The sequence below is a fragment of the Elephas maximus genome, chromosome 5 (genome assembly GCF_024166365.1).
Source record: "Elephas maximus indicus isolate mEleMax1 chromosome 5, mEleMax1 primary haplotype, whole genome shotgun sequence".
NCBI classification, from domain to species: Eukaryota; Metazoa; Chordata; class Mammalia; order Proboscidea; family Elephantidae; genus Elephas; species Elephas maximus.
The window spans coordinates 111,161,288-111,186,584 of NC_064823.1; the positions used below are offsets into that span (position 1 = coordinate 111,161,288).

General features: G+C 39.6%; 1 protein-coding gene across 3 annotated transcripts in view; it reads left to right on the forward strand.

Moving 5' to 3' along the window:
• TXK (TXK tyrosine kinase) overlaps positions 1-23,785 on the forward strand; it is an 81,698-nt gene extending 57,913 nt beyond the window's left edge. For 2 of the 3 annotated variants that reach the window (XM_049886306.1, XM_049886307.1), the window contains 5 exons: positions 5,929-6,145; positions 8,646-8,710; positions 10,779-10,897; positions 12,472-12,629; positions 19,182-23,785. In XM_049886306.1, the coding sequence (XP_049742263.1) occupies positions 5,929-6,145; positions 8,646-8,710; positions 10,779-10,897; positions 12,472-12,629; positions 19,182-19,250 (628 nt within the window). In that variant the 3' untranslated portion in view covers positions 19,251-23,785. Of the gene's footprint in view, positions 1-5,928; positions 6,146-8,645; positions 8,711-10,778; positions 10,898-12,471; positions 12,630-16,280; positions 17,281-19,181 lie in introns of those variants that run through there. The other variant, XM_049886309.1, reaches the window with a different exon arrangement.
• The last annotated feature ends 1,512 nt before the right edge of the window (positions 23,786-25,297 follow it).

Genomic DNA, 25,297 nt, shown 5'->3' on the forward strand with positions numbered 1-25,297 from the left:
AACTTCAGCTATTAAACTTTCTGACATTATCTTTATATTTTCACCTTGGTTTATACTTTTTATAATACATTCATACACATTAATTCACTTAATATTCACTGAAAGTAAGCAGGACAGGTTTTATTATTCCTATTTCATGAGAAAAAAAAAACTGAGGTTCAGAAACTTTAAATTGTCTGTAGTCATGTAGCCAATAGGAGATAGAATAATGACTTGAACTCAGGTCTTTTGACTTAGCTCTACTATGTTTTCTCTAAATTATACCACACTGCATCACCTTTAAAGAATCTTTCATTTTAGTTGTTGAACTATAGGGTTGTATCTCTGAATGTAATTTACCAAAGTTATGTTGTTGCTGTCAAGCTGATTCCAGCTCGTAGTGACCCTATGTTCAACAGAACGAAACACTGCCTGCTCCTGCACCATCCTCAAGTCTGTTGTTATGTTTGACCCATTGTTGCAGCCACTGTGTCAATCTATCTCACTAAGTGTCTTCTTTTTCACTGACCCTCTCCTTTACCAAGCATGCTGTCCTTCTCCAGGGACTGGTCCCTCCTGATAACATGTCCGAAATATGTGAGATGAAGTCTCGCCATCCTTGCTTCTAGGGAGCATTCTGGATGTACCTCTTGGAAGACAGACTTGTTTGTTTTGCCGGCAGTCCATGATCTATCCAATATTCTTCACCAACATCATAATTCAAAGGCATCAAATAGTAGTGCGTTAGACGGAGATAAGTGAACTATGTTTACAATAACAAACAACATATTTATAAGTACTTTTAATTTATCTAAAATTTTTATTTAATATCTGAGTAGTATTTCATTTTATTTATTATTTCTATACATCATGTCTTCACAGTTAAATATTTTAGTTTTTAAAGAAAAGTTTTAAAATTTTAAATTCATATAATACAGAATAAGCAAAGTAAAAAGTGGAAACACTGTATCCTTCTTGCCCCCTCATCCCTAAGTCTTTTTCTCCAAGGTTAATTAATATTAATCATAAGGGTCAGGGTAGAAGATATTAAGTGTGGTCACCAGAGATGATATTTAAAACCTTGAATCTTGAGGAGATCACCTAGGCAAAGAGAATAAGTTTTAGCTCTTATTATTTAAAATACCATTTTAAAAAATCAGAATGTTTGGAAAACAGAAAAAAGGCAATTTTTTACCTATTGTTTAGCGCAGCCGTTTTTCAGCTTTTATTTCCTTTCAGATTGTATTCTTTCCATCAGATCTTTTAAATAATTGTATTGAGTTTTCTTTTGACCTAAAAATAAGAAATTTTAAGAAGGAAATGAGTACAGAGCTATTAAAAGTATAATAAATCAAGAAAAGGAGGAACAGTCGGGAAACAAATTGATGGGATGAGAGGAAAAAGAAAGGAAACTCCTGTACTTTCAGAAGCTTCAGAGGGTAAGATTTTGAGCAGCACCTGGGTTGGTTTGAGAATTTAGGACGGGATGGTCGGAACACCTGAAGTGTAGCAGGCTGCGAAGAAGAGACATTGGTTCTAAATGCCTATGTCTGTGTTAAAACATGTATAAAGGCGAATAGCCTTGCAAACTCTCCCCAAAACATGTATGAATAATCTCTTGAATTAGAAATAATTTATTCTCCAAAGATTTCACATAATTAACTTGGTGAACCAAAATATAGTGTCAACGTCATCATTCAGTTTTCTTATATTCTTTCATTCAACAAATGTCTATTGCTGCCTGTGTGGCAGGCAGCATTATAAGCACTGGAAATATGGTGGTAAACAGGACAAGCAAGGCTCTTGCTTTTAAAGTACTTATATTACATAAAAAAAAAAAAATGTGTCCTATAATTTCAAAAAGAGCTAAGGGCTAAGACTATAAAACAGAATGATGAGATAAAGAGAAAAGAGGAGGGGTTGGAGGCTCATTTAGATTGAACGGTCGAGGCAGATTGGGAGTATTTTTACCTGATGCGTGGTCTGCTTTACATTTTGCATAGATCAGTCTGGCTGCTATGTGGAGAATGATTATGGGGATTATTGGGAATCAAAAGTGGGGGTGGAAGAGTAGATTGGAAACTATTGCAGTGATCCAGATGGAAGATGATTGTAGGTGGGCTTAGGATGCAGATGGAAAGAAGAAAATAGATTCAGGCTACGCTTTTAAGTTATCAGGATTTTCTGAAAAATTGGATGTGGCAGATAATGGAAGGCCACTGGGGAGAACAAAGATGACTCCAAGATTTTGGAGTTGTATTAGTTTCCTTGGTAAAGCAGACCCATTGCAGGCGAGTTGATTCCGACTCATAGTGACCCTATAGGACAGAGTAGAACTGCCCCATAGGGTTTCCAAGGAGTGGCTGGGGGATTTGAAAGGCTGACTTTTTGGTTAGCAGCCAAGCCCTTAACCACTATGCTACCAGGGCTGAAGGTAAAGCAGAGGATCAGCAAAAAAGAAGATGACCTTCAACGAGATGAACTGACACAGGTGATGCAACAATGGCATAAAGCATATCAGTGTTTGTGAGAATGCCATAGGATGGGGCAGTTTTTCATTCCGTTGTATATAGGGTCGCTTGAGTCAGAACTGACCTGATGACACCTACCAACAACATTAGTTTCCTAGGGCTGCTGTAACAAAGTACCACAAAGTGGGTGATCATAAGAACAGAAATTTGTCTCATAGTTTTGGAGGCTAGCAGTCCAAATTTAAGGTGTCAGCAGAGCCATGTTCTATCTGAAGCTTTGGAGGAAAATCCTTTCTTGTCTCTTCTGTCTGCTGGTAGCCCTTCTTGGCTTGTGGCTGTAGCCTAACTCTGTGGTCATAGGGCCTTCTTCTATCTGTCTCTCTGTGTCTTATCTCCTCTTTTGTAGGACACAACTCAGATGGGATTAGGACCCACCCTACTCCAGTATAATCTCATGTTAGCTTAATTGATAACGTCTGCAAAGACCCTAGTTCCAATAGCAGGTAGAAGGGCTTAGGACATCAACATCTTTTGTGGAGGTACATGATTCAATCCATAACAGATGTGCACTGTTAGGTAGAGGGTGGTACCATTTACTGAATGGATGGAGACTGGCTGAAGAAAATCAAGAGTTCTGATTTAGACATGTTGAATTTGAGAGGCTGCAGTGCAGTGAATTACTTAATATGGCCCTTCTAGCCATAGACTTTGCAGCTCCCACAAAATGATTGGGTGGGACTATGAAATAAGGCCCTTGTGGCCCACCAAGGGGATTGGACAGCTTGCTGATAACACATATAAGGTGCATGACACTCTTGTGGGGGTGGGACCAGGCAAATAAGGGTATGGAACCCTAACTAGGGGAGAGGTCAGTTTTGCCATCCTGCTAGGCTTAAAATGAGCCATCTCAGAGGTGGAAAAGTGGGGACTTCACTAACATTAAGAAAGAAGAGCTAGGAGTGGAGCATGTCTTTTGGACTGGGGATCCCTGCACTGGAAACCTCCTAGACCCGGGAGACAGAGAGAGCTGTAACACGGATGACCGCAAGAGATGGCAGCGCAGCGGTAGCAACAGCAATAGCGGTGCAACACGGCAGAAATCAGGAGACCAGCGACAGATGGCCGTGGTGGGCTTTGCTGACTCACGGAGCCAGAGCTGAGCACCTTCAGGCAAGAGGCTTGCTGGCGGAGTGTGATGTCCCTGGGCAATTATTGATGAAGCTAAAGAACTTTGTAATACTTGCCCAAGCAGGGCAGAGTCCAGGCTGAGAGACTGAGGACCACAGGAGGCCTGCCTGCTGGCATGGCTGAAAAGAGGCTGCCCTGATCAAAGGACTGTATCCTGAGTCTTTCCTGATCCTGAATTGTAACCTGTTACTTCCCTAATAAACCCCATAATCATGAGTATTGTCTGAGTTCCGTGTGTCCATTGAAACGAATTATCAAACCCAGCATGGGAGGGACCGCTCCTGTCAGAATTGGTACAAAGGTTGGAGGGTGGAAATATGTCTGACCTCTGCCTCGTAGGATTCAGCCTTGGGCCATTGATCTTGAATTCTCCTTCCCACTTGTGAAGTTAGAGAAGGTCAGATGCCCCCACCATGCCACCATTTTTCCAGAGGGCTATTAGATAGCCAAATGTGGTCAAATGGTCAGGTAAATACGTGAGTCTGGAGTTCAGCACAGAGGTCAGGGTGGAAGATATTAAGAGTGATCCCCAGAGATGATACTTAAAACCTTGGAACTTGAGATCACCTAGAGAAGGAGAATAGTTAGAAAAGGAGAAGAGCCCACAAACAGTCTGAAAATACTTAAGTAACAAATCAAAATAAATGTGACATGTGTGCCCTACAGTGAATCATATGTACTTCTCTAAAAAAAAAACTAAAAAACTTCTCTAAGCTGTGAAAAAAATGTGTATTAATAGGTAGGAAAGTTACAGCCAACAAAAGTATACTCTTTCCCTTTGCATCTTTCTATGCCAATGAGGAACATTTGTCTTGTTAGTCCGAACCACATATATGAGGGTTTGTTCATTTGTTTTTACTTTATTTCTAATAGATCTTAGCTAGGGGGAAACCCTGGTGCTATAGTGGCTAAAAGCTACAGCTGCTAACCAAAAGGTTGAGAATTCGAATCCACCAGGCACTCCTTGGAAACTGTATGGGGCAGTTCTACTCTGTCCTATAGGGTTGCTATGAGTCGGAATTGACTTGATGGCAGAAGGTTTTTTTCTTAGCTAGGGGTCTCACTAAGCAAAGGCAGTGTGATGTGCCAGTTCTCACTTGCTTACATGTGGCTATCAGGTGGGTTTCTCATGGCACATCAATCTTTCAAGACTTGCTTTCCTGCCATTGTAAACTGGATCCCTAAACTGAAAGTGGACTTTATGAATTAGGTAAATAAGACAAAAATATATGATACACAGACATGTATGTCCAAATTAAAATCGTGTTTATGTTCTCTGAATGCCTGTCTTCCCATTAACTGGAGTATTCTCACATGCTAATTCTATGGTAATATGACAGTAATCACGCATACACGTTATTCTAAGGTAAATCATCTCCCTGAATCATTGATTTCATTTTGCCTTTATGAACAAAGAGGTAACATTTCATGGTACTTTTGACTAATAGAGAATTGGCTTAGTATGTATCTTTTAAAATTGCCAACATTAATTTAAATATTATTTTCCAGGATAACTAGTTGGCATAAAAGGCCTTTAGAGATTAAATGTTATACTCCCCAGAAAAAACAACAACCTTCTGAAGTCTAGATGACTAAAAATTGTGTGTTTGGTGTGTGTGGTGGAGGGGTGGGGGGTGATAAACAAATACAAAGCATGATATCATTTTAGTAAATGCTTTTCAGTCTTTGACTTTATCTAAAAATTTTCTTTTAAGTAGCTTTATTCTTTAGGATTTGATTTTCATCTTTGTCAGCATCAAACAGTCTTTCCCCCCTCCTGTCTGTGCAGGAATTTTTGTCTGAGCAGTTGCAGTTAGGAAGGTTGGGACACAAGCCATGGGAACTCTGTGAGCCCTGGGCAAGAAGGAGCAGTACTGAGGAAACAGGGGGCTTGCCAAATGAATAGGAGGAAAACAGAATGCTAACAATGAGATGGACTGACACAACACCCACAACGATGGACTCAAACATTCCAATGATCATGAAGATGGCACAGAACTGGGCAACGTTTTATTCTGTTATTCATAAGGTCACCATGACTAGGAGCCAACTCAGCAGCAACTAACAACAACAAAATACTCTTTATCTACAATGACTTTGGAAATACTCTTTCAACTCTTGACCCCACCTTCTTACTGCATAAAATGGAAAGGAAACTGCTCTGTTTTCTTTGCAGTTGGATTATGATATTTATGGTATCTTGATGAAAATGATACATAGATGGTAAATATTACCAGTTGAGTCCACCCACTTTAAATGAAAAACACTGGCAGATGTTTTTCTTCAACAGGAAATTATCTCATTCAAGGCTAGTTCAGCTTTATGGAGTGTGTACACAGAGGAAGCCACTTTATATCGTGACAGAGTTAATGGAAAATGGCTGCCTGCTGAACTATCTCAGAGAGAGAAAAGGAAAGCTCACAAAGGAAATGCTGCTAAGTATGTGCCAGGATATATGTGAAGGAATGGCATATCTGGAGAAAAATTCCTTCATTCATAGAGATTTGGTAAGTATGGTGCGACTGCACTTAGTATTTTGTGCATTGTACTTACATTCAGAAGCAAATGATAATTATTTCCAATGCTTTAATAATGTGTCCTTTGGCTAAATTCTTAAATATTTTTCTATTCTTGCAAATTGTCTTGATGTGTACCTTTTTTTTTTTTTATTGCCATTGATGCTGTAACCAAGTAAGGTTTACCCCAAATACGCCTCGAACTAATTAATCACTTAAATAATCAACTATCTAGAACTAATTTTCTCTCCCACTCTTTTTTCTTCTCTTCATCCTCCTTTCCCTCCTTTCACCTTTCTTTCTTTCAACCAAAAATCAAGTACGTATTGAATGCCTAGTGTATGCCAAGCATGCTGCTAGACACCGGAGGTATACCAGCAAAGAACAAGCTCCAGCTGTTCTCAACCAGGAGCAAAACTGCCCCCACGTGGAGCTGGTTTTGTTCTGATGGTATGAGGAGACCATTACTGGTATTAGGAGGGAGGAGGAGAAAAGCTAGGTCATTCTAGTCTGTAATGCTTGGGACAGATCATCTTGTTCCAAATGCTAATAGCTCTGTTCCTGCCTTGTCACCTGCCCTTGACTAACACTGTCCATTCTACATTTATTCATGATATCCATATTATTCCTTCTATGTCCTTCCATGTCTCATTTCTAAGTCCAAAACCCAACTCAAAAGAGAACTTGAGAATTCTCCGAAAGTTCTCTTATACTGTTATGTAGATGTAATCCAGTGCTTCTTTCACACGTGACCAGGGTGGCCATATTATTTATCATTCAAGTTGGAATATTTTGGGGAGAGAAGGAAGCACTCTTAATTATTACATTGGTCCCAGAATACCACTGGAAAGTATGCTTATCCTATACATGACTTAGAACTCTCATGGCACTTATTTACTACTTCATGCAGCTTAATGTTTACACAAATACTAGGCTCTAAGCCCTTTGAGATTCGGCATGGGGTGATAAGAATGCAGGTTACATAGCAGTGGTTCGCAAAATTGCTGGGGGAGCTTTTAGAAAAATCCCAAACCCAGACCATACTCCAAACCAATTCAGTCAGAATCTCTAAGGGTGGAATCCAGGCATCAATATTTTTTGAATATTCTCCTGGTAAGTCCACTGTGCAGTAAAGGTTGAGAACCACTGCTCTAAAGCCAGACTGCCTGGGTTCAACTCTTCCCTCTGTTTCTTACTAGATATGTGACCTTGGGCAACTTAACTAGTAAAGTGACACGAATTATAGCACCTCCCTCATATAGGCTTGTTGGGAGGATTACATGAATTAATATTTATAAGCACTTAAAACAGTATCTGGCACATAGAAGAGCTTAGCAATGTTAACTGTTGCTATTACATACATGGACCAATGTTTTTTGTTCTTCATAGTGCATTCCCTACTATCCAGCACAAAGTAGCTATAGAGCAAATTTTTCAATGGATGGAGATGGTATCAACTCCACCTAGCTCACTGTCTTAGTCTCTGCAGGTTTGTCTTTCCTGATAAAGATTAGAAATCAAAACTTTGTCGGGAGATAGTCCTGGAAGTTCTATTTGTTCCAGGTGTCTTCTCATGGACCCTCCTATCCTTGGCTTCTTCCTTTATCACTTTCTTTTGTGTTCTATTTTATCCACCTACATGCCACTTAAAATGTATGAGCTAGTAATGAGTCCTTTGCCTGTCAAGGACTTGTCTTGTGGTTTGGCTCTGAGATTGTTGCCAGAACCTGCTGGCATCTTCCAAACTGGCTCCTCCTGGCTTACTGTTTCAAGTTTCTCGCTTTTGTTGCTACAGTAATGGAACCACAAATTAGTTGAAAAGAGAAAAATTCTATCAAACAGTTGACCTACATGAGGCTAAAAAAAAGAAAAAAATCAATTACTTTCTTGACCAAGTTGACTGAAAATGGATTATTTGTGCAGCAAATAGATTGTCTCTGCATTATATAGTACCACATTTAGTTTGCTGTGGTATTTTAAGAAATGTGAAATTATCACTATAAATAGTTATATTCAATAAAATGTAAGTTTTGAAATATAATTCCTTAATTTTTATTAGCAGTTGTAGATTCCAAAGATATGACATGTCTATCCTTTATCTGTCATGTGTATTTGGATTTTCTTTTTATTTATAAAGATAAGTAAAAACAAAAAAAATTCACTACTTTTAATGTCAACATTCATAATTTGTCATCTCTTAAGTTAATCCTCATATTTATCATGGGTACTTCTTAAGAACGATTACAAATTTTAAAAAGTAAAGGTGATAAAATTTCTTTTTGATTTTTTGTCATTTCTTTGAAGGATCAATAAAATTCACCAAATGAAGACAGGCTGCTGAAGCATAGGTAGCATTGACAGGTGTCACCATAAAAATAACATGGCTGCCCACACAGAGAGGTTGTGGGAAGCCTAAATAAATTAAGGAAAAGGAGAATAGAAAACCTTGAAAGAAAAACTTGCATTCAAGCTTGTATTCTTCTTTCTACAGGCGGCAAGGAATTGTTTGGTCAGTTCTACATGTATCGTAAAAATTTCAGACTTTGGAATGACCAGGTACGTGAAATATCTTTTTTGTTTAATCGTAAAAAAGAATTGCACATTTGCCTGCTGACCAATTGAAAAACTATTGGTTTAGCTCTGTTTTTCTTTCAGGGAAGTGTTGGTGTGGTTGTATAGCCTCTGATCCACTTTGAATTTTAGGACATTTATCAATTTTAGACAAAGTAAGTGAGATAAGGTCTCATCATCTTTGCTTCTAAGGAGTATTTTGGCTGTACTTCTTCCAGGACAGATTTGTTTGTTCTTCTGGCAGTCCATGGTATAATCAATATTCTTTGCTAGGATGGCGAGACTTTATCTTACTTACTTTGAACATATTATCAGGAAGGACCAATCCCTGAAGAAGGACATCGTGCTTGGTTAAGTAGAAGGTCAGCGAAAAAGAAGACCCTCAAAGAAATGGACTGACACAGTGGCTGCAACAATGGCTCAAACATACCTATTATTGTGAGGATGGCACAGGACCAGGCAACATTTTGTTCTATTATATGTAAGGTCATTATGAGCCAGAATCTATTCCATGAAACCTAACAACAACATCAGTTTTAGAATCGAGGTAAACATTTACTGTGGGCTTCTGAGACATAGGGTCTCCATGAGTCATAATTGATTCAACAACAATGGGTTTTTGGTTTCTATTCTAACCGGAGTCCCTGGGTGGTACAAACGTTTAACACACTCAGCTGCTAACTGAGGGGTTGGAGGTTCCAGTCCACCCAGATGCACCTCTGAAGAAAGGCCTGGTGATCTACTTCTGAAAACCAGCCATTGAAAACCCTACTCTGGCACACATGGGGTCACCATGAGTCAGAATTGACTCGACGGTAACTGGTTTTTAATCTTTTGATCTTCTTTTAGGTCATTATGATAAAAAACAACAATTTGGTTTACTTTAAAAGTTCAAAAAAATAATCTCTCAGTCTACTCATCATATGTGTAAGGTTAAGAAAAAAGGCTTTCTATTTGTATATTTCTGAAAGAAAAATAAATACATCAGTTTGCTCATCTCTAAGTTTACTATGTCATCATCAAACATATTTCTTTTATCAGGCGTAGTAGTTATGTCTTTAAATCTACAACTCAAGAATGTGAAAAAATATAACTCAGTATAGCTTACATTTTGAGCCTAGAAATTTAATTCCAGTGAGTTCAGGGTTTCTTGCCGACTCTTCTCAGGGTCAAAGTCCAAGTTTTTTATGTCTCAGGGAACCACAATCCTTGTAGGGAGATAACTCATCTGGTCCTTGTCTTTATCCATTCACATTGCCATCCTTGTAGCCATCATCCTCCTGTTTATGCTTGGCTGGTCATCCATACAGGTAGCTGCTGCCTCATCCTGAATTTCTGTCTGCGAGATCCCTGGCATTCTCTATGATTAGAAAACTCCATGGGGCTATCTAAGGCCCAGTTTACCTAGGCACATTCACAGCCATTTGCTATCTGGAATCTTTCTGCCGAAAGCGAGCACAGTTCTGTTCTGCTCTTGAATCCCTCTAACCTATTGTGGGTAGTGGGGGTTTCTTTTCATACTGTGCACCTGGGCAGCCCTTGAAGAGTACAGGGCCCTCACTCAATCACCCACTAATGTCTAATACTCCTTCCATGAGGGTCATTCTAATGCATTGGAGATTTTCACATCAAAAGTATTATGTTTCAATACTTTTATTTTCCCCTTTACTCTATGCCCCACAAAAATTACATGCATAATGAAAGAAAATGTAACATCCAACTTTGAATTCATTTTTTTCAATTATAAGAAGAGTTGTTGTTTATTTATCTTTTATTTCCTTTTTTGTAACATAATTAGTGGAGCATGCTTTGAACTGAGAAATTGCTATGGTTTTCTGAGATCCATATAAAATAAATAGAATAGAGGGTTGGTTTGAGTAGGAAACACTATAAGAAATAACTTTCCACTTTGCTAACAAGAAGAGAAGTTATACAGAACTTTTCTGGGATTAAAATACTTTTCTTGTAGCAACTCAGATTTAACTAAAGGGATTTGAAGTAAACAGAACTTGAAGGTAATTAATACAATGTTCTTTGAATCTGATGACCTTAGGTATGTTTTGGATGATGAATATATCAGTTCTTCTGGATCCAAGTTCCCAATCAAATGGTCCCCTCCTGAAGTCTTCCACTTCAGCAAGTACAGCAGCAAATCTGATGTCTGGTCATTTGGTGAGCACATTTGATGTTAATTGTTTGAAGTTGCTTTTATAAAATGGGCCAATCTGTTTTTGAATTTTGATTTTTTAATATGATATAGCATTTTTAAGAAGTCTTCTTCTAATTGTGCTTCTGTCTTAGGTGTTCTAAACACCAAGCCTATCTTTGGCAGGTGGTTTCATACACCTTCTTATACAGACATGTCTTTCGGATATTTTTCTTTCCCAATGAACATTACCGTAAAACCATAACAAAGAGTCTATTGATTGAGAAAACAAACTCGGCCAACTTCTCTACACCACAGAGACTTACAAAGAAAACTGATCTTGCAAAGTCACTGAGTCGAAAGTATAATTAATAAATTTATTATCTAACTCCTAAGCAACTTGACTATTTCCCAACTGTTCAGTTGACAACCTAAACTTAAAACTTGGATTGAAAAAACAGTGCCAATTTATTTACTCCATTGTCTTCAAATCTGTGAAATTTAGACATGGGGCTCCATGGGATCTATCAACTGATATTTATATTTGGTAATAATGTTCTTCATTGAGAAAGAGAGTTTGTAGACCTATGTCCAATAGAGTTTGAGCTGATTTTCAAAATGTGGCAATGGGTAAGCAATGATGTATCTATTCTCTTTCATGCAGATCTTCTTGGATGATTTTTTAAATTTAGAGACACATCTGGGACCTCAGAATGATATGAAATTTATTGTCCACAATAAGGTTAAGCTTGTACCATTGGTCTCATTAGGTCTTCACTGACATGTGGTACCTCAGCAGGTGACATTTTAAGCTCTACTGGAGAGTGGTTAAGTTGTGAGACCACATCCTGGAGACCAGTGGATAATAACCCAAGGTCTTCATCAAGTTGTTACAGAATAATTAGAACTCTCTGAGTTTTACCTGACCACTTGTCTCTCTTCCTTACTGGGTAGTGAATTTCTTGAGTACACAGACTGGTCTTGTCCTTATAGAATCCTTTGTCCTTAGCATAGACCTGGCCTCTGATCAATGCTCAATAAATATTTGTGAAGCGAATGATTAAATGAACTCAAATTGGAAGTTGTTGAAGGAGTTTCATTATTCAGTCAACAATTACTGAACCCCAACTATGCACAGAGTTGCTAGCTACTGTTAGATACTCCAGGACCCTTCCCTGCTGTCTAATCTTTCAGTGGGGAGGGGAGACAAGTGCTATCCATTGAAGCTGGGAACATCTTGGCCATAGCCTCACACAATTCTGTTATTTTCTATGGACTGGCAAAAAGGTCCATTGATTTCAGGGTGTGGACCATGAGCAGTATTTAGAAATGATATTGCTTCCAGTATTTTCTTCCATTAGGAAGGCAGTCAAGACCAATAGAAATGAAAGGCATTGTCAGCTGGATTATTTCAATTTATGCATTTCTTCAGAAACTAAGGTGCACGTGGTCTGTTCCCTAGGCAGAGCTACTTTCATTCTGGATGGTTATAATTCAAAACCTGGAGCAAAATAATGACACCTTGTAGTTTGAAACTGCTCTTTCAGTTCCAAGTAACCATTTCTCCCTAACCCCTTGTTTTCTGGCATTTTATTTGCAGGAGTTCTGATGTGGGAAGTTTTTACAGAAGGTAAAATGCCTTTTGAAAATAAGTCAAATTTGCAAGTTGTAGAAGCCATTTCTAAAGGCTTCAGGCTATACCGTCCTTACCTGGCACCAATGTCCATATATGAAGTCATGTACAGCTGCTGGCACGAGGTGAGTGTCTTCCACTTTCCTGTAAATTTTGGCAGCCCCATCAGCTGATAGCGGGCCTGATTATTGCAAACATTACCCTGAGACTCTGTCATGATGAGGAAAAGATGTCTATTTCACAGTAATGATGCCAAGAGCCAGAACTACTATTTCTTCTCACATGAAACTCCCACTACATGGTCACTAATCTGTTGTGTTTTCAACAGTGGCCTTTCATCTGAGGAATTTGTAACATTTTCCAAGTCTTTTCTTCCTGAGATTGGTTCTTGCAGAAACTCTTGATTTCTCTAAAACCTCAGAGATTAGATGTTTTACTCACGTTTAGAACTGGTTGATAGAAGCTAAGGGTTGTTGTTGTTGTTAGGTGCCATTGAGTCAGTGTGACCTATTGTGACCCTATGCACAACAGAACGAAACACTGCCCGGTCCTGCATCATCCTTACAATCATTGTTATGCTTGAGCCCATTGTTGCAGCCACTGTGTTAATACACCTCGTTGAGGGTCTTCCTCTTTTCTGCTGACTCTGTACTTTGCCAAACATGGTGTCCTTCTCCAGAGACTTGTCTGTCCTGACAACATATCCAAAGTATGTAAGATGCGGTCTCGCCATCCTTGCCTCTAAGGAGCATTCTGGTTGTACTTCTTCCAAGACAGATTTGATCGTTCTTTTGTCAGTCCATGGTATACTCAATATTCTTCGCCGCCACCATGATTCAAAGGTGTCAATTCTTCTTCAGTCTTCCTTATTCATTGTCCAGCTTTCACATGCATATGATGTGATTGAAAATACCATGGCTTGGGTCAGGTGCACCTTAGTCTTCAAGGTGACACTTTGCTTTTCAACACTTTAAAGAGACCCTTTGCAGCAGATTTGCCCAATGCAATTCATCGTTTGATTTCTTGACTGCTGCTTCTGTGGCTGTTGATTGTGGATCCAAGTAAAATGAAATCCTTGACAACTTCAATCTTTTCTCCGTTTATCATGATGTCGCTCACTGACCCAGTTGTGAGGATTTTTGTTTTCTTTATATTGAGGTGCAATCCATACTGAAGGCTGTGGTCTCTGATCTTCATTAGTACGAGCTCCAAGTCCTCTTCACTTTCAGCAGGCAAGGTTGTGTCATCTGTATAAGGCAGGTTGTTAATGAGTCTTCCTCCAATTCTGATGCCCTGTTCTTTGTATAGTTCAGAGTCTTGGATTATTTTGCTCAGCATACAGATTGAATAGGTATGGTGAAAGGATACAACCCTGACGCACACCTTTCCTGACTTTAAACCACTCAGTATCTTCTTGTTCTGTCTGAACAACTGCCTCTTAATCTATGTAAACGTTCCTCATGAGCACAATTATGTGTTCTAGAATTCCCATTCTTCACAATGTTATCCGTAATTTGTTACGATCCACACAGGGGAATGTCTTTGCATAGTCAGTGAAGCACAGGTAAACGTCCTTCTGGTATTCTCTGCTTTCAGCCAGGATCCATCTGACATTAGCAGTGATATCCCTGGTTCCATGTCCTCTTCTGAAACTGGCCTGAATTTCCGACATTTCCCTGTCAATATCCTCCTGTAGCTGCTTTTGAATGATCTTCAGCAAAATTTTGCTTGTGTGTGATATTAATGATATTGTTGGATAATTTCCACATTCGGTTGGATCACCTTTCTTGGGAACAGGCATAAGTATGGATCTCTTCCAGCCAGTTGGCCAGGAAGCTGTCTTCCATATTTCATGGCATAGATGAGTGAGTACCTCCAAACCTGCATCCATTTGTTGAAACATCTCAATTGATATTCCATCAATTCCTGTAGCCTTGTTTTTCGCCAGTGCCTTCAGTGCAGCTTGGACCTCTTCCTTCAATACCACCGGTTCCTGATCATATGCTACCTCTTGAAATGTTGAACATCGACTAATTCTTTTTGGTATAATGACTCTATGTATTCCTTCCATCTTCCTTTTTTTTTTCTTTTGACTCTTCCTCCGTCGTTTAATATTTTCCCCATAGAATCCTTCACTATTGCAACTCGAGGCTTGAATTTTTTCTTCAGTTCTTTCAGCTTCAGAAACGCTTAGCGTGTCCTTCCCTTTTAGTTTTCTATCCCCAATTCCTTGCACATGTCATTATAATACTTTACTTTGTCTTCTTAAGCTGCCCTTTGAAACCTTCTATTCAGTTCTTTTACTTCATCGTTTCTTCCTTTTGCTTTAGCTGCTCAACATAATAGAAACAATACCAGAGATCGGATGATAGAATTTTGCAAGACCAACGACTTCTTCCTTGCAAATACCTTCTTTCACCAACATAAACGGTGTCTAAACACATGGACCTCGCCAGATGGAACACACAGGAATCAAATCGACTACATCTGTGGAAAGAGACAAGGGAAAAGCTCAATATCATCAGTCAGAACAAGGCCGGGGCTGACTGTGGAAAAGACCATCCATTGCTCATATGCAAGTTCAAGCTGAAACTGAAGAAAATAAGAGCAAGTCCACAGGAGCCAAAATACGACCTTGATTACATCCCACCTGAATTTAGAGATCGTCTCAAGAATAGATTTGACATGTTGAACACTAGTGACCAAAGACCAGACAAGTTGTGGAATGATATCAAGGACATCATACATGAAGAGAGCAAGAGGTCATTGAAAAGACAGGAAAGAAAGAAAAGGCCAAGATGGGTCTCAGAGGAGACTCTGAAACTTGCTCACGAACATCAAGCAGCTAAAGCAAAAGGGAGAAATGATGAAGTAAAAGAAGAAACTAAGGGTAGAAGCAGGTTTGTTAAATTTCCACACTGGAAAAAAAAAAAGGTTGGTGTTCTTATTTACTTCACTCTACTTTCATCTGCCTCGGTCTTTCAAGGCTACAAGTAATGGGTTTCATGTCTCTTGGCAGCACTCAGGACTCCTGGTAGAGATATTAAACCAGAATAGCAATGAGGACAGGAAGTGTGCTAGGAGCTACCACTCAGGAAACTATCTCTTAGGAGCCCAGTTAATCTTCTTGAAATGCCAAACTTAAAAATAAAGCCAGGCATATGAAATATCTAGAATGGTCAAGTGTATACAGATCAAAGTTTATTAATGGTTACCAGGGGGGCGGAAGGGAAAAGGGGAAAGGAAGACACAATGCTTAGTGGACACTGCACTTCTGTTATGGGTGATGAAAAAAATCGGGAGTGGTAACAGCAGAACAAGGAGCCCTGGTGGTATAATGCTTAAGCACTAGGCTGCTAGCCAAAAGGTTGTTGGTTCGAACCCACCTAGTGTCTCTGCGAGAGAAAGACCTGGCAATCTGTTCCTATAAAGATCACAGCCTAGAAACCCTGTTGGGCAGTTCTACTATGTCACTTGGGGTCTCGATGAGTCGAAATCAACTCGATAGCACCTGACAACAACAACAACGTTTGGACAACGTGATGAACATATTTAATGTCACTGAACTGTGCATGTGATGATTGTTGAAATGGCAAATGTTTTGTCACCTATATATTTACCACAGTAAACAACAAAAAATTCACACCTCCCCTCAAACAAATAAATAAAGCCAGAGAGATTTATGTCCCACCTCTGCCTTTTCTGGGTATAGACTCAACACCCCCTTCTCCTTATCAGATTCCCCCATGATTTTGACAGTTTCTCTCTTTTTCCAGCTGACAGTTTGGGCCTAGAAAAATCACAACTTAATGAGGAGTTTCCTCCCAGCTGAAAAAGAAATCACTGATTCCCAATCCACAAACACTAGAAAATCCAGTATTTCAAGAGCCATATCGTTGTTCACATTCCAGAGAAGTATTAGTTCTATAAGAATCCCCTAGTGGGGATTTGGGGACCATGGTTTCAGGGGACATCTAAGTCAATTGGCATAGTAAAATCTATTAAGAAAACATTCTGCATCCCACTTTGGAGAGTGGCGTCTGGGGTCTTAAATGCTAGAAAGCGGCCATCTAAGATCCATCAATTGGCATCAACCCACCTGGACCAAAGGAGAATGAAGAACACCAAGGGTACAAGGTAATTATGAGCCCAGGAGACAGAAAGGGGCACATAAACCAAAGACTACATCAGCCTGAGATCAGAAGAACTAGATGGTGCCCGGCTACAACCGATGACTGCCCTGACAGGGAACACAACAGAGAATCCCTGAGGGAGCAGGAGAGCAGTGGGGTGCAGACCCCAAATTCTTGTGAAAAGACCACACTTAATGATTTGACCGAGACTAGAAGGACCCCAGCGGTCATGGCCCCCAGACCTTCTGTTTGCCCAGGACAGGAACCATTCCCAAAGCCAACTCTTCAGACATGGATTGGACTAGGCAATGGGTTGGAGAGGGATGCTGGTGACAAGTGAGCTTCTTGGATCAGGTGGACACTTGAGACTATGTTGGCTTCTCCTGTCTGGAGGGGAGATGAGAGGGTAGAGGGGGTTAGAAGCTGGCAAATGGACATGAAAGGAGAGAATGGAAGGAGGGAGTGGGCTGTCTCATTATGGGGAGAGCAATTGGGAGTACGTAGCAAGGTGTATATAAGTTTTTGTGTGAGAGACTGACTTGATTTGTAAACTTTCACTTAAAGCACAATAAAAATTAAAAAAAAAAAATCCCCTTACACAGTAAACTCTGCCTGATATACGAAAATATTGCACATACGATTAACTGCTCCGCAAGGGATCTTGAAAGACAGAAAAATGTTAAGTAAAGTGTTAGTAGCGAACAGACATCTTAAAAGCATCTTTGTATATGTTTTGCTGTGTATATTCTCAAAAACAACAAAAAATAAAATAAAATAAAATTTTAAAAGCATCTTTGCAGTAACAATGTAAATAGCTACAGAATATATATTGTATATGCAACTGCAACTACATACATGTACATGTGCATATAATATGTATTGAGGTTTTACTATATCTGTGGAGAGGAGACAGAGAAAGTAAGGGGGTAAGTGGATGCTGATGGCAGGAATAAGTACACAAAGTCAATCTCAAAATGCAGCAATCATTGATTAAAGCAATGTTTTTGGCTATGTTGGCTTAGTTGTTTGCAAAAGTTGATTTTACTTATAACTTTTTAATATAATCTAAAGGCCCCAAGTCTTTAGGCACCTCCAGATTCAAAGGTGATTACATTACCATTAAAACATGTTTCCTAACCTCTACCTATAGAATCCCAGTCCCCTCAGAAATGTCCACAATTTATTTTGGAGTTTCAAGGGGGACTCTCACATATGCTTACGTGTTCTTCTGCTCTGTCCTCCTGATTGCTGTATTCTCTGTTTATAAACTGGAGTCCTTGGGTGGTACAAACAGTTAATGTGTTTGGTTGCTAACCAAAAGTTTGGTGGTTTGAGTCAACCCGCAGTTGCCTCAGGAGAAAGGTCTGGTGATCTACTTATGAAAATCAGCCATTGAAAACTCTGTGAAGCACAGTTCTACTCTGATGTGCATGGGATCACCATGAGTCAGAATTGACTTCATGGCAACTGGTTTGGTTTTGTTTTGGTTTATAAACCATTAATGGCTCACCACCGACCCTGCTGCCAGTGACCTTTGTGACAATGTGACTACCATGCTTAGCTCTATTTCCTATGAATTTCAAAGATGTGCCATTTCACACAGTGCCATTTCTTCAATCCCCATGGTACCAAAATATATCCCATGGTAAAATAAGAAAAAATGGTCCAATCCCTCATTCTGTGCCTAGGGATTTTGTTGAGTGAGCCCCAAGACAGCACAGTCTGTGCTCCAGGACCTATAAGCCCCTCATGAAAACATGCCTTATACTTTCTGACTGAAATCCTTTTCTCTATTTTTTTATATATAGGGGGTCAGTGGATCCCTGGTGGCATAGCGGTTAAGCATTCAGCTGCTAACCGAAAGGTTGGTGGTTTGAACCCACAAGCCATTCTGTAGGTATAAGATATGGCAGTCTGCTTCTGTAAAGATTACAGCCTTGGAAGCCTTATGGGGCAATTCTACTCTGTCCTATAAGGTCACTATGAGTCGGAATCAACTCGATGGCAATGGATTTTGTAGGGGATCAGGTGTAGTAAATAACTGAGCTGAGCTTGGGGGCATGGTACTCTAGATCACTCCCTTCCTTCCACTTCCCTTTTTACCCCATATGTATTGATTCATCCAGATATACCTCTAGGTCAGTGCTGCTCAACAGAACTTTCTATGATGATAGAAATATTCTGTATCGGTGCTGTCCAGTGTGGTAGCCACTAGCCACATTTGGTTCATGAGCTCTTGGGAAGTGACTACTGTGACTGAAGAATTTAATTTTAAAATTGATTTAATTTTAATTAATTTTAATAGCCACATGTGGCCAGTGTTTGCAGCTATAGCCACTTTATCTTTGCAGTGCTCTATATTCTTACATTTTTCACTTTCATGCCTTGTTCAACTGCCAATCATGCTGCTATACGTCAGCCAAGAAACCTTTCTCTTTCTTTTGTGAAGAAGCAGCCTAGATCCAGATGCCTGCCAGCTAGTTCCAGAGCAGGTGTCAGAGTGAGTCTTAAGCTGAGCTGACCACCACCATTTCTCTTTTCCAGAAACCCAAAGGCCGCCCTACATTTGCTGAGCTGCTACAGATTCTCACAGAGATTGCAGAGACATGGTGACCTGAAACAGAATGCCAACTCAAAAGAACATTGTGCAAATTTGCCACCAAAGGAAATTCTGCATGGTATCACTGATGGTGAATATTTTGCTTTAGAGTTGTTGACTCTTGGATACAGTGCAGAGATCACAAGCTTTTCAAACTTTTTAAAATTTAAGAACATTCTGACAACAGTTTTTCTACGTGTGTGTTTAAGAGAGACTTTTAAACTCTTATTTTTCTGTAATATTTTTCACATCCCATATGTGAGGAAGGGAAAAAGACTCCATAGCACAGCCTCCCCGTGGCTGCTCTTCACAGTAATAGTCCTGAGAGCCCCTGAAGTACATGAAAAACTGATCCTTTACAGGGTGAAGAAATTTCTTTCCTGAAGCAGAGTGACATTCTTTACCTCAATGATCCATGTATAGAAGATGAAAGAAATTCTGTCAACTCATGGAATAAAGGACCTTCCCCTTCAGAATTTCATGCTTTTGAGCTGTACAGATCTTTATAGAAAATACACTTTCACCAACCACATGAACATGAACATTTTGGAACTGTCTTTTACAGTTTCCCCATACATTATTTGACAAATATGCTGTTTTTGCACATATCTGATCTTTGGAGCCAGTTTCTTACATTTCAGTTCTAAATGCTGTTACAGGAGATAACCAAAGTTTCCCTTGGCCAGAGCCTGGTGACATTTTTTTTTCCAGTGATATTCATTGTCAGGAGCAATTCAGAACTTGAATTTCAGTTCTGAGATTTCATACTCTGTGCATGTGAAGTTGGACAATTTAAGAAGCCTTATTTTTTCTTTGAATGTGTCTCCTGTACCTTTCTGGAAAACAATTTGTTCTTTCTGCAAAACATTATAGCCAGGTGCTCTGTGTGTTACATAAGACTATTATTCCTAAAGTCAAAGGTTTTGAATTCAAGATGAAACAACCAGCAATGATGATTAAATGTTAATTTCTCATGCACACTTTGTATAAATGATTAGAAAATGATCTTTATCATGCTGACTACTTCAGAAGTACCTTAAGAAGAAAAGTTCTGATACGAAGAAAAGTTCTGCAGAGAGTACAAGTATAATTGCCATGATGGTAAACAACGGAAGTCTATTATTTGTATGTTGTCCCACCTGCATCCTGGTTCTGGGGTTACATATTTTATGATTCTCATTAGCTTATAAATTCTTGGATATCAGTATTTGGACTTTTAAGTCCTATTTCCCTACTCCAGAAATGATACCTTTGAATGTCAATGGTACTCAATAAATGTGTATTGATATAATGAGCATCAGGTACAAGAGGAGACCTGATCATTCAAGTGGTGGTCTCAGAAATATTTCTGTGAGCTACTTGGTGTTTTTTAGATTGCCACACCCCTTTTCCTAATGACTCTTGCTATGGCGAATTAAGACAGAGGGCTCTTGCAACTGAGATTTTAGTTCAAATAAGATATAAGAAAGTCTAGCTCGAGAGGGCATAAACTGAAAGCTTAGGGAAGTGAGATTAATATCATGATGTAGGATATAGTGTAATATTAATATATGCAGTAGGGTGCTGCTATGAGTTGAATTGTTTTCCCCCAAAATGTATGTTAAAAGCCTAACACCTGGTACCTGTAAATGGGAATTCATTTAGAAACAGTGTCTTTGAAGATATTATTAGTTAACAGGTCATACTGGAGTAGGGTGGGCCCTAACCCAATATGACTGATATCCTTATAAAAAGAGTGAAAGAGACAGAGAAATAGAGAAGCAGCCATGTGAAGATGGGGACAGAGATTGGAGTGATGCATCTACAGACCAAGGAATGCCAAGGATTGCCAGGGACCATCAGAAGTTAGGAAAAGGCAAGAGAAGATCTTCCCCTAGGCCCTTCAAAGAGAGCATGGTCCTGTTGACATCTTCCAGCCTCCAGAACTATTAGACAATAAGTTTAAGTTGTTTTGAGTGACTCCGTTTGTGGTATTTTGTTGCAGGGGCCCTAGGAGACCAATGCTTTCTCAGGCTTTACTCAGCTCATAAGCTCCAACCCCTCAAAAAAGGGAAAAACAAACAAAGAAACAAAAAACCCACTGAAAAAGTAGGACTGACTGTAGAGTATCTGCCCTCACTATAGATGCAGTGATGGGAGACAGAGTACAGAGTAAAGCGTGATAAAGGGATAAATAGTAAGTCCTGGGGGTCATGTGGCAGGAGCAGGTACATCTCAGGGCATATATATTGGCGGTGGTAGGGGATTTCTATCTTTATTGTTTTAACACTTCAGGAAAGTTTGAAGTAGTGAATGAGGAACAAAGGAGCCCTGGTGTGCAATGGTTAAGTACTGCACTGCTAACTGAAAGGTCAGTAGTTGGAACCCACCCAGCAGATCCACAGGAGAAAAGAAAGACCTGGTGATCTGCTCCCTTAAAGATTACAGCCTCGGAAACCCTATAGGGCAGTTCTAACAACAAAAAGGCCTCACTTAAATGTGTGGACTTTGAATAGCTATAAACAGAGATTCAGCATTTGCTGTCCAGGGAGAGAAAAAGTTTAAGAGACAGTCACACAACTTCTTGGAAGAGAAATACATTTTTCAACCAGCCTTAATGTTAGTTACTGATATGAGGTCTCTGGGGGTAGCTTAACTAGTCTGGAGTGAGGTAGTGCATCATCTAAACAGCTATTCCTAAGAAATGAATAGGAGGTTTAGGGACTGTGGGGAGCCCTGGTGGCACAGTGGTTAAGTGCTTGGCTGCTAACCAAAAGGCCAGCAGTTTGAACCCACCAGCTGCTCCGCCAGAGAAAGGTGTGTGTGGCAGTCTGCTTCCGTAAATATTATAGCCTTGAAAACCATATCGGACCCTGATAGCTTAGTGGTTAAGTGCTATGGCTGCTAACCAAAAGGTCAGCAGTTCAAATTTACCAGTTTCTCTTTGGAAACTCTATGGGGCAGTTGTACTCTGTCCTATAGGGTAGCTATGAGTTGGAATTGACTCAACAGCAATGTGTTTGTTTTTTTTTTTTTTTTTTTTTCAGTAGGGCCACTTTGAGTCAGAATTGACTTGGCAACAACAGGTTTGGGTTTTTTGGGGCTAAGAGCCCTAAAGAGGAGAAGACTGGCTGTCAAAGGAGGGAGAGAAGGCTCAGAAAAATGTAAAGAATTTAGAGCCAAGCAGAAGATATGATCAGTGAAAGAAATCTTGTAGCAAGAGTAGCCAAAAGATTTTTTTTTCTTTTATAAACTTTTTATTGAAATACAATATGTTGTTCCAAGGCAACAATGGTCACAGGTTTGGACTGGCAAAAAAACTCACAAGAAATAATAGCATTTAATCTAGCACTAAATTTACTGTTTACTGAGTTTACTTCATCATAATCATACTTAGTTTCATAGGAGGGTGCTGTTGTGGTCATTGTTGTTAGCTGCTGTTGAGTTGGCCCTCGACTCACGGCGAACCCATGAAAACAGAAGAAGACACTACCTGTTCCTGTCCCATTCCCATGATTGGTTACAGATAGGATTGGATTTTTGTGACCCTTAGGGTTTCCACTGGATGATTTTCAGAAGCAAATCACTAAGCCTTTCTTCCTGGTCTGTCTTAGTCTGGAAGCTCCACTGAAACCTGTTCAGCATCATGGCAACAACAAAGCTTCCATTGACAGATGAGTGGCGGCTGCACTTGAGGTGCATTGGCTGGGAATTGAATCTGAGTCTCCTGCATGGAATATGAGAATTCTACCCCTGAGTCAGGAAACAGCATGCACAGCACTTTGGTTTCACTGAAAAGCCTACCAAATCTCCACAAGCGTAGATACTTGAGCCCGTCTCACCTGCATGGAGGGCATGCACAGTTACTAGCAATGAGACCTTGGTGTTTGTGCTTCACCTTCTCTCTGGGTTTACTGCCGGTCAAGTAGGCCTACAGTTTACAGCTCTCCTAGCCCATATGCTGTCCTACAAATCAGTGGATTCATGGTGTATAAAAAAGATGTCCAACTCTGGCACCCAACATTTCAAATTCATCTTAACTTGGTACATTTCCACGAGACTGGCATTGAGAGAAGGCAAGCCTAAGGTTATCTTCCCGGGCAGGTTCTAGAAAAAGGATACAAACCTGCTGTTAACCTTTTATCCACATATACATAAAGAAAAGTATAGAAATGTGTTATGGATTGAATTGTGTCCCCCAAAAGTACGTGTCGTAAATTCAAACCTCTATGCTAGTGGTTATAGTCCCACTTGGGAATGGGTTTTGTCTTTGTTGTTAGTGAGGCAGGATCAGTGTAGGGCATATCTTGAATTAATCTCTTTTGAGATATAAAGTGGTTGAACAAGCAAGCTAGAGGTAGAGAGGTGCCAAGCCACATGAAGATGGCCCAGGAACAGAAACTCAAAGAAAGAAGGACTTTCCTCTAGAGCTGAGAGACAGAAAAATGTCCCCTAGAGCCAGCACTCTGAATTCAGACTTCTAGCCTCCTAAACTCTAAGAAAATAAATTTCTGTTTGTTAAAGCCATCCACTTGTGGTATTTCTGTTACAGCGGCACTAGGTGACTGTCAAGGACATGCACTCTGTTCAAATAAAAGGAAAGAGATTCATTGAAGGAACAAGACCAGTTCGAACCAGGGAAATGCAAAGATTCACAAAGTGACACTAAATGCTCCACCTTTCTGGCAACAAAGTTGAGCTTTTATACATAAAGACATGACTAATTTTATGAACATTTCAAAAAACAGCTCTTTCTTCATATCAGTTCCTTATCTCTTTCTTCATATCAGTTCCTTATCTCTTTCTAGAAGAGCATTTGCATAAAACGTTTTTTTTCCTCAGAGCATTGCATTTTCATCACATGCTTCCTAGAACTTCCTGAGTACATACATTACTTTTCTTTCTGTCTCCTTCCCCTGCTTACACAGAGGGATTTGGATTAACTTTTTATTGAGAGCTCTTTCTAAATGCATCAAAGTTTTAAGTTTAAATACAGAGCCAGAGCATCTCTCTCAAGAACAGTGGCAATTTGCATAAATGTTCTTTCTGAGAGCAGCTGCACTTCTACCTCTCCTCCCCCCCATCCTCACTGAGACAGTGCAGAGCAATCCATTACTGGGAGCTTCTTCAAACATATCTTATTTTTTAGGTCTGCTAGCATGATACAAAATGTCATTCAGCCTCCAGTCTGGGCAGAAGCATCTCCTATGCCAAGCACCTAGAGTTTTTGAACATTTCCACCATCCCTCCTTTTGATCAAGAATTTATATTGAAATCTGCTGATGCTATTATAAAAGTGTTTTTTCTGCATGAAAATACTTTTTATATTCTTATCAGATGGCCACCTATTTTGGAGACAGGTTTTTAAGACCCTAGATGCTATCTATGAAGGGTAGCAGGGCACCATCTGTTTCATCTTTGCCATGCCTTTATTTTGCAATTTTTATAGGAAAGGCTGTGTAAGAGCAGGGCCAAATTAGTAGGAATACTTGGCAAAGAAGGCTGCTAACCAAGGTGAAAAACTGAACTATTTTTGTAAAGAATAGTGGTTTCTTCAAAGTACATGATCTTTTGCATATCAAGCAACATTGCATGGTGAGTACAAGCATTTGACATACATTTCATTAAGCATTTAACCTAGCGGAATGTCATAATCTCATATGTATGGCTCGTTTGAAGGTGACGTTGGAATTAACAGCAATATTGGGTACAGAACTATAATTTAATATAGAAGAGGCTAATGGATCTAAAGGGAACCCTGGTGGTATAGTGCTACAGCTGCTAAACTAAAGGTAGGCAGTTCAAATCCGCCAGGTGCTCCTTGGGAACTCTATGGGGCAGTCCTACTCTGTCCTATATGGTCGCTATGAGTCGGAATCGACTCATTGGCAACAGGTTTGGTTGTTTTTTTTTTTTTTTTTTTGCTTTTAGTGGATCTAAAGTCTCATGCACAGATTGTGGGGAGGGATGACAGATATAACATTCAGACAGATTGTCAGCACTGGCTACTGATTGGGATAGTTTAACAAATGCATTTTCTTTCAGTTCTACCCAAAGGAATCTACAGATACAATGTAATCCC